The 14,863-nt window shown below is 34.4% G+C and overlaps 4 protein-coding genes and 1 long non-coding RNA gene across 6 annotated transcripts in view; 1 reads left to right on the top strand and 4 right to left on the bottom strand.

The window, feature by feature from the left end:
* The window catches only part of LOC117394361 (homeobox protein Hox-A4-like), a 3,229-nt gene extending 1,428 nt beyond the window's left edge, over positions 1-1,801 (bottom strand). Inside the window, exon 1 of the mRNA XM_033992548.3 lies at positions 179-1,801. Coding sequence (XP_033848439.2) covers positions 179-584 — 406 coding nt within the window. The 5' untranslated portion in view covers positions 585-1,801. The remainder of the gene's footprint in view (positions 1-178) is intronic.
* LOC117394355 (homeobox protein Hox-A3-like) overlaps positions 1-6,578 on the bottom strand; it is a 25,161-nt gene extending 18,583 nt beyond the window's left edge. The window contains exon 1 of one of the 2 annotated variants that reach the window (XM_033992539.3): positions 6,479-6,578. The gene's annotated coding sequence lies outside the window, so the exon portion shown is untranslated. The remainder of the gene's footprint in view (positions 1-6,478) is intronic. The other variant, XM_033992542.3, reaches the window with a different exon arrangement.
* LOC131709171 (uncharacterized) lies at positions 6,570-14,863 on the top strand. The gene is made up of 2 exons (XR_009311421.1): positions 6,570-6,923; positions 13,708-14,863. It is a non-coding gene; the product is annotated as an uncharacterized LOC131709171 (long non-coding RNA).
* LOC117394358 (homeobox protein Hox-A5-like) lies at positions 7,432-10,710 on the bottom strand. The gene is made up of 2 exons (XM_033992545.3): positions 9,061-10,710; positions 7,432-8,470 (listed from the first exon to the last, which is right to left on the bottom strand). Exons 1-2 carry the CDS (start codon positions 9,629-9,631, stop codon positions 8,220-8,222), a joined length of 822 nt encoding a protein of 273 aa, XP_033848436.2. The 5' UTR covers positions 9,632-10,710; the 3' UTR covers positions 7,432-8,219.
* On the bottom strand, positions 10,880-12,841 carry LOC117394360 (homeobox protein Hox-A6-like). The gene is made up of 2 exons (XM_033992546.3): positions 12,118-12,841; positions 10,880-11,677 (listed from the first exon to the last, which is right to left on the bottom strand). Exons 1-2 carry the CDS (start codon positions 12,545-12,547, stop codon positions 11,418-11,420), a joined length of 690 nt encoding a protein of 229 aa, XP_033848437.2. The 5' UTR covers positions 12,548-12,841; the 3' UTR covers positions 10,880-11,417.

The following is a 14,863-nucleotide window of genomic DNA, read 5'->3' as shown; positions in this document are numbered from 1 at the left end:
AAACAAAGCCACATGGCCCAGACAACGATACACGGTAATACAATGTACGGGCGGTTCTTAATGACTGACCTAAGAGTTTGGTGCTCGTAAATTTTCTGGGTCTACAGTTACAAAGGGTGTTTACACCTCCTATTAGAAGACTGCCAGCCGTCTCAGTTTACACCCTGACGCAACTTACCCGTCTTAACATGCACTTTTCTCATCCAGGGGTAAACGATAGCCTCTTTAGCACCCTTCTGCGCGGATAGATGTTTCTCTCTGAGGCTGCATTCTGTGGTCATTGCCACAGCTTCATCGTTTGGATTCTGCCGAGCGATGTGGTTTTGAAGGACAGGCTGGGATTGAACGTGACCTCTCTGCGACAAGCCTTCCTGTTCACTGGAATGGATATTGTTGCAGTCGTAGGGCGCTTCCGTGTAGTTTGGTCGCTGATAGAGCGCCTCATGATGCTGGAATCCAGGATCTCTCGGGTGTTCATATTCAGGAGAGCGTCTGGTTACATAGTTGTTCTGCGAATATTCTTCGCACGAAGGGAAATTAGGCTCGGTGTAGTTGGAGTTTATCAAATACGAACTCATGGTCATTAATTTGTGAAGTGCAAAAATACTAATTTTTCTCGCGATGTCGTTTTTCTGCTCTCCCACAAAACCCTCCTACACCCTGTCAAATGTACACAGTTAACCAGTCATGTGACGAAATCCACCAATCAGAGCGCATCTGGTCGGAACCTTCTAAACAGATACACCAATAGTAAATTTGATTTGACGACACAAAAAAAAATGTTCAAGCGGTCAACATTTTGTTTGTTAATTAGATGGAAAATAGAGAATGGAAAAAAGGTATACAATTAAATACGTTCTGTATTATCCATGTGTACAAATACAGCATGCCACTAATTCTGTGTTATATGGTTTAGTGTCAGATGTTTCAAAACCATTCAATTTTCATTTCAGAAGCATCACTGCTCCAAATTAAAACAGGCGATGATACAATCCTGATTATTTGTTTAGCTTTGAAGAACAAACAGAAAATACATCGTAGATATAAACCGATACATTCGGAACTGCTTTGTGCCGTTTGATCATGGACGATATTTAATCTAAATATAACAAGGTTAATGGAATACATCACGGATATATTTCGTATTGTATTTCGTATTTTGTGTTGTATTCGGTAAACTGGTTATTGGACAAGATGTGTTTGTCTAATGGATTGAAAGCAATAGTCGCAACGTGTATAAAAAAAAGTCAATCGAATTGAAAGCTGATAAAGAAACCCGCAGTGTCTTACACAAGGGCAATGTTAGATAATGTCCCAATGTTCACGGACTTATGATTATGTAGTTGCAGGATGTATTTCTTAGCAAGACCATATAACATATGTGTGGTTCAGGTTTCCTGCTTTTTAATCCAGATTTGTAAACGATATATATTTGAAGTAACCTTTGGATACCTACTCGATAAAAAATACAAAACACTAAATCATTTTTGCTTTTCTTCTTAGTCAATAACGTCAGTCTATAAAACAATATACATTCCCAAAACATTTCTACTAAAACATTTAATCTGATATGCGTAAATTGGTAAAGGTATGCGTCATAAACGTAGAGATTATTGACTTCAAGCGAACATGTGATGCTATGAGACTAAAACAAACTGTCATACCTATAGAATACTAACGGCTATCTCAAAATAAATGCAGGTGTTTATATCTTTCTCAGGTAAGCGATATTTAGTTAAAAGTACACGTCAGATATTCTGTAAAATTGTTAAACAATCAACCGTTCCAATAATAATAATAATAATAATAATAATAATAATAATAATAATAATAATAATAATAATGTGATTGTGGTTGTTTTAATAACAATATTAGGCCTAAGTCTATAAAACACTGTGATATTTTCCATTGACTCTCGAAGCAATTCTTTTTAAGTATTGCATAGATTACAAATACTGGAAATTTAAAGAAAGATGTCATAATGGTGTTGTCTACAGTATGCTTCAACATTAGTAAACACATTAGTTTTGCAAAGGTGATTACTGCACGTAATACCGAATGTATCATTATGTTTCTAGACATGTTTCTTTAAATACAGTAGTTGTATTTTTTTGTGTAATTCAATTCACGTTTTGTCAATTACATCTAATTCCCAGTGCATCTGAGTCTTCTCATTAGCGCAATTATGGCCTTTGGTCGTGCACCTGTTTCTTTAAATGCAATTGGATTAAACTCTTGCCAGATCACAATGCATTTCTATTCAGCACCGAGAACCACAATGTATTAATTTACTACATGTCGTTATTGCTGCATATGAATATAGGTTATCCAAATATATATCCGACTACTACTACTACTACTACTACTATTATTATTATTATTATTATTATTATTATTATTATTATTATTATTATTATTATTATTATTATTATTATTATTATTATTATTATTGTACTTTTAATAGGTCTAAATCCAAATTGCTGGACCAAGAGTTACAGAGTCAACGCTTTGGCCACTCGCACAGCCTTCTTACCACAGTATTTTATAATCCGGCTTTAGCCTGCCCCACTGCCGCAATTGCATACTTCACAGAACTCTTAATAATTGCATACCTCTGTTCTAGAAACTGTTTCACACCATGTCGTGGCATCTCAAGCGCACAATGTTATTCTAATTATCAGACAGCAAAGAAATTACCAGGAAAAGCGCATCAGTGGAAATATGGACTCCTCGGACACTCTCCATGGGCCCAATACATTCCGCAATTATACAGCATACAGGTCCATTTAGTATGATATAGATACTTCTGATCCGACTTTTTACTATACGTCCTCGTCAAAGCTAAGCTACCCTAAGTTTTAAAGTGACCTAAAAGTGACACCGGGTGCATTTTATTCCTTATTAATCTTGGAAATTGACACTCTTTGTTAAATAACAAGGCGTGTCTTTCACGAGGAGAAATTTTCATATTTGTTAGACGCAGTGACCTGAAATTCACCTCAGCCTTGGACTTAGCCTTTTCTAAAAGGTCTGTGCAGTTTTGTATAGATAACAGAGTGCTTTACCCAGGTCAACTCCCTACAGAACCAGCAAGACACAAATGTGAAAGAATGGTTTTATAAAGCTTGAATTAAATCTGCCTTATATATCTTATTATTATTATTATTATTATTATTATTATTATTATTATTATTATTATTATTATTATTATTATTATTATTATAACCATTGCATGTTATTTGTACTTGAGGAACGCAAACGTGCCTGTAGTTAAGAGTGGGCTTTATCATAATGTATTTAAATAAGAATGTTTTTCGCAGCTTGAGCTGGCGTGGAGTATTTTATATTTTTTAAAGAGACCCAATCATCGGTCCTATTCAGAAGACGAAATACTTAAAAATGAAGTTAAACGCCTTTTTGTAGAAGATGCTTGGGCTTCATAGACATTGGCTCCTGCGATTTCTGAAGATATAAACTTCTGAAAAGAGTTGACGCTGTTACAAATACAAATTAGCTAATCTTTTCGACATTACCACTTTTTAATTAATTAATTAATTATTCAAAATAAAGCATTGCAAAAATGAACACAGTTTTAAGTAAAACTGATCTACAACAAAAACTGCATTTCTCGCAGATATTTAACATGAAGTGTGTGTTTTTTGTTATAAGAAAGCACTGAATTCAGCACATGCGTGTTAGTATTTGGAGTAGACACATGTTTAAACACAGTGCAGCAGCAAGTGTGCGCAGATGAGATACACCCCATTGCATATAATAATAATCATACGAAAAAAAGGTTTGTGAATAGAATTATTTTAAGATACAAAAATCTTCAACGTAATGCGAATTAAAATAGCAATATGCATTTCTGAGGTGTGTAATTGTAATAATAATAAAAAAAACGTAGTCATTATAGATTATATGAGACATATTAAGATTTTTTGTGCATATGAATAAGTAAACTAAATAATATACAATATGTTTTCTTTCCTGTATCATAATAGCAAGTAAATGCACTCACGCAATTTGATTCGTGTGATGCCAGACATCACATCTACGACGTTTACCCAAATGTCAAATTAATAAACCTAATTTATTAGTAAAGCCCAAACTGACAAGAGTTGTGTGCTTTTTTGATATGTTAACAGATGTAGTGGGGGATCTTTTGATCAGAACGCTGTTATTATTACAGGAATTTGATAAACTAGTCTATTCTATTTATATCGTCCCTTGGTTCTACGGTATTTTAAATTATTAACTTGTCAAATACATAATAATACTAAAAAAAAATATGACGCATTGTTTATTTTTTTCTGAAATAATAATGAATAGTCTATATGTTTGTATATATTGGGTAGTGTGCGGTAGTCAGTGAAATAAATATATCATTTGATTCAACTAACAGCAGAGATATGTTTTAGTGTGTTTACTTAAAATCTACATCTGTGACGAATACGGGTGGTTTTGGTGTTGTTGTTTTGATATCTACCTGTCGCACGTTTACAAGTGCTATGCAAAATACCCCGAATCCATAACTCTGGAAGATATACAGCATGTCCAGATGATGAAAAGAAATGCCCCGTCCCTGTATATAATTGAGGTCGACTTGAAGTCTGAGTTCACCTGGAGTGCAGAGTGATACATGCTTAATTCAGCTATTTTATCTTTTGTGTTGATAGTCAAGATCTCTGTATAACACTGGCATCAAACCTTGTCTGAGCAGATGACTAAGAGACGCTCAAAACGTAAACTTTTGACCCTCATTTTTTGATGTGCTTGTGTCCCCCAGCTAAAAGGTTATAGATCGTTTTTACCGCTGAGCACCCTCGTCTGGTGACCTGCTTTCAACAGTGAGGTACGTGATAAGAGTTCTATATAATCAATATATGGAATACAAAAATGCACGATGCATATTTAGACCCACATTTAGTATTAATCAGGATAGGAAAAATATTCATAAAGGAGACGCCGCGTACTCTGTTGGTGAACGTTTTTTCAGTTGCCTCTGTCAAGGCAAGTCCATCCCGCTCTATATGGTTAAATACATTTTAATGATTTCCTAGCGTTTTTACAAATGTTCATACTTTGCTCAGATGAAGGAACAACACACGCGTGTTCCTGATATTGTTTCCACTCGCGCGTTGACTGTGAACTTGGGCTAAAGCGAGCTCTGCCGGTGACTCCGAGGGTGTGCAGATTGATCTTTCTTGCATTTATTTGACCTAGCAGTGAACTGCATGGGAAGCTATTTGTTATGCTGTGGCACAATCCACTGAAAAGCATACGCCGTTTAGAAACCCTAAACAATGTGCACGTATTGGGATGGTAACAATCACAAAATCGGCTGCTGTATTTATTGCAGATCAATCTGATTTGGTGAAAAGAATGCACTCTCCATTATACATAACAAAATAATTTAATTATATCAATCACACCATATATCATTCTTATATAATAAACAGGCTATCCGGTATCGCATTTGCCAACATTGCTTGATGCAATAGATGCAGGTCTAGTGCCTTTCATAGTTTAATGAACAAAAGTAAATATTTTAACAGTAAAAGCAAAATAGACTAGTCATGGGTTTTCTTTTTTATGTTCAGGGCCTCGAATAGTGCAAACTGGATGTTTATATATTAACTAAAGCCAAATTGAATCACATGCCAAAGTTAAAACACAAACCTAGAGGTGTAGGCTTATATGGCTGCGTACCGTGCAATTAAACAATGACGAGTTGTGGACCAAAATATGATGTCATTATATCCTTTACGTAATATATCAAGAACGCTGCTTCCAAGTAACATATAATAATAATAATAATAATAATAATAATAATAATAATAATAATAATAATAATAATAATAATAATGTATGATATACTCCAAAATTAAGATAAAATCTTGTATTAAAGTCTTAAGATTTTCACGGTGAACTATACTTGGTTATAAAAACTACATTTTATACATTGAACCCAAGTATGAAAAATAACCTTTAATCTAACAAACTTTAAATATTGCATTGAATATGATGATAACACGAAGCTCTCAAAATAAATTTCCTAATTTTTGATAAATTTGTTATTCATAATTTAAGAATGAAAAAGGTTTCATACATACATATGGCAGTTTATCAGATAACTATGCTATGATTGCCTCAACATTCACTAAGAAGAAAGTGTCACACAAAAGTGCTATCTGTGAAGAAACTTTCTGGTTGATCAATCACAATATAATGATCCCCCCCCCCCCCCCCATATCCACAACCACATCAACATCAACATTTACATTACAAACGTGTCATATTGCAAAAGTTTTGGATTTATCAGATTGATAAGATTTGAACAAAGATTATGCCATTTAGAACAAAGACAAAAACAAAAACAAAAAAACCGGTCTACTTTGATTAAACAGATCCAGATAACTATGGGTGGAGTTTCTGAAAGTTAAGTGTTCATAAAACCAATTTTGTCCAAGCTTACCTTGAGCTGTTTGGCCCCATTTTTTCACGTCGTTGGTGTGTGCTGGCTCCATATCACACTCTGTAAGAAGAGTTGCTATTATGGTCAGGAAACACTAACAGCCTGCAAAAGAGTCCAATGAAGTCTTGCGTCAGTGTGATTACATGTTATGTGGAATATACGGTTGATGTCAACTCCCCAAAACCATAAAACTTACTTTAATGGCACCACGTGACTGTTTATAGCCAGTGAGCCTATCTGTCTCTGCTATGGATGATTTTACGATCTAATTTATAGACAAAACCCCGTTCATTTACCACCCAAATGTCATATAGCCGGAACTGGGGCTAACAAAGTTTACTGCTTTAAACTTTAAAAGGAGTTCAGCATGTAGCCAGTTAGGGTACAGATGCAGATCCCCTATTGCTGTTTAGTGACAAGGAGTCTTTAACCAGCCAAGCTATGGGTAAGTACAGTTACAGCTGATGTGCTTTATACCTGTTAACTATTATAAAAATGAAAGGAAACTATGAAAGTGGGATAGGTATATTATGACCGCTTGAAGAAAGTTCTTGAAGTGCCTAAAAAGTTTGATTTTAAAATCAGATTTTTAGCTGAAAGACGATATTGCTGGATAGAGAGGTGGAAACACATTTATCTGGAATCAGAAGGCCATAACGATAGTTCCTAAACTACTTTTAATGACAACAACGTGCAGTATCTGCATGAAATACTTAGGTCTACAGATAAAACTCCCCTTGCTATGTTTATTTTTTACAAGTCATGTGTCTATTACTAAACAAAAAAATGTTACATCAACTCATAATTACTTTGATCAGGAAACCGAAATTCAAACAGTTATTGTCTTTCCTTGTTTAAACAAAATAATCCAATAGAGCTACACAAAAACATCTGAATAGGCCTGCATACAAGTTACTATAGAAAGTTTATTATCGTTTTTTTTTTTTGTTTGCTTGTTTTGTTTTTTTTAATTTCCAGTCAGTCTTAAAAACAAATACAAAAGCTTATTACGATATGTTCAGACAGCCTGGACTATACTGAATACTCTTTTTCACAGAAAAAACAAAAACAAAAAACAACATTACTGTAGATGCGCTTTTAAGAGTTCGTGCAAAGAGTCATACAAAGGCACAGCAAGGACATACTGTTTTGGACTCATAGTTCCTTAACGTGGTCACAACGCACTAAATTTACACTGTTACAAGATAGGTAGTATTGCAATATTTAAATTAACGATAGCATCGGTTACAAAGAAAATAGGTAGTTTGAAACCAAAGTTTCTTTTTTTTCTTACAGCTTGAAGCTATTTAGACATTTAAGCATACATACACACACACACACACACACACACACACACACACACACACACACACACACACACCATTTTGCAGTTCGAGAGCAACACATAACAATTGTACTAAACAGATTTTACTGTTACTTCAAGTAACACACGCTTTCTTTCAGCATTACAGTAAATAAGTTAAAACATCTACTTTTTGTGTTAAGACTATACAGATTCAAGACAAAAGATTTACAGAAAGCAGGCCTACTCATTCAAGCATTATTATACGATAATAAACAGGTCACATGTTTAAAAGACTGGAATAGAGCAAGGTGGTGTTATTATTTTGTGTTCTTCTATTCTCAGAGAAGTACACACGTGTTTGGGAAGTCTCTATAGTACTGATTTTACGGTAATAGTCCATCTTCCATTGCCAGTACTTTGTGAAGTGCTTCGAAATTAAGTGCGATAGACGCCTCCTGCAGCTGCCATGCTCATGCTTTTCAGCTTATTATCTTTTTTCCACTTCATTCTCCTATTTTGGAACCAGATTTTAATTTGTCTCTCAGAGAGGCACAGAGCATGTGCGATTTCGATCCTCCGTCTCCGCGTCAGGTACCGATTGAAGTGGAATTCTTTCTCGAGCTCCAGGGTCTGGTATCTCGTATAGGCGGTCCGAGCTCGTTTCCCTTCTGGTCCGGCCATGGAGTCTGTTACACAAAAATGAGATTGTTTAAAAAGAATATAATAATAATAATAATAATAATAATAATAATAATAATAATAATAATAATAATATATATATATATATATATATATATATATATATATATATATATATATATATATATATATATATATATATATATATATATATCGCTCTGCCTGTTATGTTCATATATTGAAGATGAACTACGTCTTTCTAATTAGTGATCTCCTGATCAATAACAACAATCTTTGAATAATAATAATAATAATAATAATAATAATAATAATAATAATAAAGTTTTCTTTTACAGAGCGAATTTTCTACGGGCACGTTTATTAACGTTTTCGAGAGAAACCATAGAAATGAGTACAATAGATAACAATTCTATATTACAAATAAAATACGTATTTAATAGACACATATGTATTCTTCTCCAAATGCATTGCTATCTTCATGTGGATCAGGTACGAGCTACTGCTCTATTCTGCTCCAACTGCTACACGCTTCCAGTTAAAACAGCAGCAGCATGATACACAACACTATGTTACAATTTTACATCTCTTCACACAAACCAAACAATAAGGTCTTTACCGTGACTCGTGTGTAGCTTTCTCATCCACGGGTATATCTGGGGTTGTGATGATTCCGATGCATTTTGCCCGTTCTGTGAACTTATCTGGCCGTTGCTTGCCGGAGTGTCATCCTCAGTACCAGACGACTTTCCAAGCCCATCTCTGCATAAGTGAGTGCTGCTGCTGTTGTTGTTAGAAGTGGAGGAAGAGGTAGTGGGGCTAGCTATGGAGTTTTTTACAGCGCGGCGAGGCTCGCTGACAGGCGAGCTGGCAACAGTAGAACAAGGTAGTGGGTCAGGTGGAGGCGAGTGGGATGCTGTTGCAGGTTGGTTGTACCTGGTTTCTGCAGATGCTGTTGTTGCACTAGATGCATAGCTGGGAGCACTTTCACCAGCACCAAAGTGGTTCGAGGTCGAGCGCCCAGTGCTAAGATCCATCCCATTGTAACCGTAGCCGTACCTGCTGGAATGCATGGTCGCGGAATCTCTGTATTGCTCGTTCACCGAGCTATGATCTCCATAATTATGTAACTGGTAGTCCGTGCCATTAGGATAACGACCGCAGAATGAGTTTACGAAATAAGAGCTCATTTGTTGTTTTTTTTATTTTGGTTGTTTGTTTTTTTAATATATAGATAGATAGATAGATAGATAGATAGATAGATAGATAGATAGATAGATAGATAGATAGATAGATAGATAGATAGATGTGTGTGTGTGTGTGTGTGTGTGTGTGTGTGTATGTGTATGTGTGTGTGTGTTTGTGTGTGTGTGTGTATCTGTGCTTGATTTGTGGCTCTTGGTCGTTTTGTGCGTCTATAGCATCCCAGCACAATTTATGATGAATTATGGAAATGACTGGGACAAGTACTCGGTTCGCTCCTACGTAGGCACCCAAATATGGGGTACGACTTGGGATCACGTGCTTTTGTTGTCCAGTCGTAAATCCTGCTTGATGAACTCCAGAGGTAAACTCGTGCACAAATAGGAAAGACGGGTGGATGTTGAAGCTCAGGAGCGCGCACTGGAGGGGCGCCCTTGCTTCAATTTCTGCTTGAGTTATCATCTTGCGCCACCGTCTGGAGAGTGACGTGCACTGTTTTGTTTAACCGAGGGACTTGGGATTGGGGTCGAATAAAGGTTAGCATTCATTGCAGCACTATACGTTTTATTTATAGTTCCAGCAGGGCTACGACGTTATTTGTGTTTTCGCTTAAAAAAAAAGATTAACTTCGTGCTATTTTAAAGAGTAGACTTTAGATTTACATGCATATCTTTGTTTGTTACTGGTTTACGAATCAATAATAATAATAATAATAATAATAATAATAATAATAATAATAATAATAATAATAATAATAATAATAATAATAATTCGAGTGGTGTATAGAATAAAAAAATGTAAATTCAGTAGTTATAGGCAATGTTCACACCGTTCATTGAATAGTGTTATTTTAGCAACAATATTGTCCGTAAAATAATAATCTATCATTGCATTTAATAAATACGTGCTAGATTACAATGTATTCCCGTGTTTTCTCTATGTTAAAAAGCCATAGCTTGCATAAAAACGTGTTTAAATGCGTTGTTCCTCCATGATTTAATATTTTGCTCAATCGTAAGAAGAACGCGAACCTATAGTATTTAACATTTTTAAGGGATAGCATTTTTTCGGGATGACAATTAAGGCTAAGCTATATATATATATATATATATATATATATATATATATATATATATATATATATATTCGTTATGTAAAACAAACAAACATTATTATTATTATTATTATTATTATTATTATTATTATTATTATGATTATTAATAAATTAAGCCTATACCAAAAGACATTGAAATGCGGTCCAAATAACATGTATTCAGTTAATGATGTAGCCAGAAGCAGCTACTAAATATTTGTCCATATTTTTGGTTTGTTATTTAAATGTTAACCGATAGCTTCTAGAGAAATTGAAATAATAATTGAAACGGGTGTGGTGTAAGCAACAACAGTTTGTTTCAATAAACAAAATAATAGAACCGCAGACGTTTAATATTTACAGTTTGGAGAACATCTATCTATCTATCTATCTATCTATCTATCTATCTATCTATCTATCTATCTATCTATCTATCTATCTATCTAACTGTATAATGCACATATAATGTAATTAACATAAAACAAAATGCTTCTAATATAACCGATTTTGCCATTTACAATATTTTCATTACTTTACAGGAGTGCTGATAATAGTGTGTAAACAAACAAACAAATAAATAAATAAATAAATAAATAAATAAATAAATGGAACACGAAATGAACACCATTAATCAGCCGACATAACGCTGACACACATTAACCGCGCTGTAAATACACACACTACTCTTTAGATATTTTATTTATTTCTTCACGGTTTGACTGTGTGGTCCCAAGCAGCTTGTTTTCCTTTTTCCATTTCATGCGTCGATTTTGAAACCATATTTTAATTTGCCTTTCTGTGAGACAAAGGGCGTTTGCAATTTCAATTCGACGACGTCTGGTCAAGTATCTGTTAAAATTAAACTCTTTTTCCAATTCTAGAGTTTGGTATCTGGTGTAGGTCTGTCGTCCACGTTTCCCATGTGATCCATATATTGAACCTGAAGACAAACAGAACAAATACGACGGCTAGTTATAGGATGACATGAAAGCCATTTCAATAATTATATTATCAAAGTTAAATACAAAAAGTGCATTTATCTCATTCATGCAGCGGATACAATAATAACCAAAACATGTTAGAAAAAAAACAACTCTGGAAGCGTCAGACTTAATTCAATTCGGCATTTCTTTAACACACCTAGTCCACGAGTCGTTATTTTACCTTACTCTGCATGTTGCATATATTTACATAGAGCCTGTTTGGTATTGATATATCAGATGCTGTACCGGTAGCTTATTTGAAACAATTTTCCAAAAGTATAGCACATGCATTAATAATAATAATAATAATAATAATAATAATAATAATAATAATAATAATAATAATAATAATAATAATAATACAGTAAATCACTTGGGAATTATATACAATATTTACCATTGCAGTTGTTCATCATCCATGGATAAGCTGAACCCGGGTACTTCCGGTCGGGTGGTTGACCCTTCAAGACTTTGTTTTGTGCATACTCTGGTTCGGATTGTTGCTCAGCGTTGAACGGCATGTACTCGCTATGTGTCCTCTGCTCGCCGGCACTGCCTGCAGGAAAGGCGGTAAGTGGGTCCTTCTCTGGATGAAAACAGGATGGCCCATAATCACAGGGCACTCGTGTATCAAGTACTGTATTTGATTGCTGATAAAAACAAGGTGATGGATGAGTCTTGTCTTGGATCGTGGAGGTTCCATAAGAAGCTGGAAGGTGTCTTAAAGCTTCATACCCAGATGTGTACACGGGGATTTGACCGAGGAAAGAGTCCTGACTGCTGGTCAGGGCAGCGGGGAAAGCAGTGTTCACAAAGTACGAACTCATTGCGATTTGTTGTGTATTTGTACATCTGGCTTTAACTATTAGTAGTCTTTCAACTGGTTTGTTTCTAGATGGCTAAGCGCCAAAAGCCACAGCAGTAAAAGTAACCAGCTGATCGCGCACTGGCCAATAGAAATAAGTTTCCCTAGAAATGATTGCTCTCTGGAGAGACAGCGAGAAAACCAGTAAACTTGCCGTCAGCTAAGTCAATTCAGAAACAGCAGCTAGACAATTACATTAACAGTATGAATGTGTGAATTTCACCAGTTACTGGATCAAGCACAATAGAAAGAAAGAAAGAAAGAAAGAAAGAAAGAAAGAAAGAAAGAAAGAAAGCGTCATTGTTTTAACAGATGTCATGATCAATAATCTGGTAGGTCTCAAAGTCATAAAGGGGTTCATTGTAGTTTTCCTACTATAAACTATATATTCCTTAGCTACAGCCTATTGAATAACACGAAGACTACAGCATATCAATGATATTACAACTTTTAAACCTTTAGGATCACATTTACAAACATCTGTTATCATAAATAAGCGTGCTTGCGTTTTGTTTGATCGATGTGATATGTAGGAAATGTAATATCTAAATGGAAATAATATTTAAAAGAACAGATAATTAACTTTGCAGTTATGTGACAGTCTTTCTAAATGCCAATTGTTCTGATTTCCTAATACTTCGTAAAACGATACATAAGCATTAGTATCATGTAGCAATCGGATCAAAGCACATTTTAATGAAGTGACTTTAAAAACCAATTATATTTTGATAGTTTTCTTTTTCTAAAGGATAATTTAGATGTTTCGTTTGGTTGATTTTGTATGTCATTTTCAACGTGTCCTGTGTGTGTTATTTTCATGGTATTAGGTATCTTCAGTATTTAATAGAGCAAATAAAAGGTAAAATACACTGAGCACGGATTTCATCAATCGAAGAAAATATGTTTGTAGTTTTTTTTGTTGTTGTTGTTGTTTTACTCCTCTGTAATTATGTGCTGGCATGTATGTATGTATATATGTATGTATGTAGGCATGTACGTGTGTGTGTGTGTGTGTGTGTGTGTGTGTGTGTGTGTGTGTGTATGCATGTATGTATTATGTGTTATTTATTATGTATTATGTATTATGTTAATGTGTATTTCCATGTCTTATTTTATTTCAAGGTATGAATGTATTTTGAAGACGCATACTCAGATGAGACCAAAGATGATGGTATCCGGGCAGCAGTGTGGAGTAGTGGTTAGGGCTCTGGACTCTTGACTGGAGGGTTGTGGGTTCAATCCCCAGTGGGGGACACTGCTGTTGTACCCTTGAGCAAGGTACTTTACCTAGATTGCTCCAGTAAAAACCCAACTGTATAAATGGGTAATTGTATGTAAAAATAATGTGATATCTGTATAATGTGCTATCTTGTAACAATTGTAAGCCGCCCTGGATAAGGGCGTCTGCTAAGAAATAAATAATAATAATAATAATAATACACAAGTATGCGAAGGAGGCCTCGCGCTTTAGGTGGTCAATTCTATTGTGCTGTGGAATGTCTGGGCCAGTGTTTGTTTACAAAAATCTAATAGGCCCGATTTTTGTATTATTATGTTATGTTATATAAGTCTCGAGGCATGTTATTTAACGTACTATATATTAACCGATTTTCGTAATGTAATTTGATTTAGAATATTGTTTGCCTTGAAGCATGCAAATAAGAACAAAAAAGGAATGCCGTTGACTTAAGATGGAAATTAAATTTGTATCTATCGTAATGTGATTCACGTTGCTGCTATTCTTACAGAACAACGTGTATTATATAATGAGCTTACTTGTAGTTTCAATTCTTATTATTATATAAAAAAAAGGGGGTAAAAGGAAAATAAACCAGTTTTCAAATATGGAAGCCCCTTGGTCTAATATGGGGATTGTTCTTAGAAGTCATACGTCACACGAAAAGTCTTAAACATCAGTATAAACAGGGCTTTTAATAAAATACCACGGTATTTAACAAAACATACCTGTTTATCATCAAAGTTCACACAGAAACGTAGCCAAAATGATTCTTACTTTTAATATAGAGGGATATATGTTTATTTCTGCTGTTGATTTATTCAAACTTTGTATTTTGTTTGATCAGGTTAATTCAAGTATTAGCCAATAAGTGTTCATCTTTTCAATATTTGTGTTTGCCGTTATTTTAGAATTGTATAGGCTGCGTTTTTATTGTTGTATTTAATCATTACAAAAACTAGCAAACATAATATTTTGTTATTAAATGTAAGTATATTTTGAAAATATAGTGTGTTATTAAATGAAATTATATTTTTATAA

Source organism: Acipenser ruthenus, chromosome 3, assembly GCF_902713425.1.
Source record: "Acipenser ruthenus chromosome 3, fAciRut3.2 maternal haplotype, whole genome shotgun sequence".
Lineage (NCBI taxonomy): Eukaryota > Metazoa > Chordata > Actinopteri > Acipenseriformes > Acipenseridae > Acipenser > Acipenser ruthenus.
Note: the sequence above shows the minus strand (reverse complement) of the source record. Positions and strands in the feature narration are given on the sequence as shown.

What these genes read in the sequence shown, in the direction of transcription:
- LOC117394358 (XM_033992545.3), bottom strand. Translation starts at nt 9,631, where the DNA reads ATGAGCTCTTATTTCGTAAACTCATTCTGCGGTCGTTATCCTAATGGC. An exon ending in AAAGCTACACACGAGTCACG is followed by an intron (nt 8,471 to 9,060) that starts GTAAAGACCTTA and finishes TTTGTGTAACAG; the next exon opens with ACTCCATGGCCGGACCAGAA.
- LOC117394360 (XM_033992546.3), bottom strand. Translation starts at nt 12,547, where the DNA reads ATGAGTTCGTACTTTGTGAACACTGCTTTCCCCGCTGCCCTGACCAGC. An exon ending in GATGATGAACAACTGCAATG is followed by an intron (nt 11,678 to 12,117) that starts GTAAATATTGTA and finishes GTTTGTCTTCAG; the next exon opens with GTTCAATATATGGATCACAT.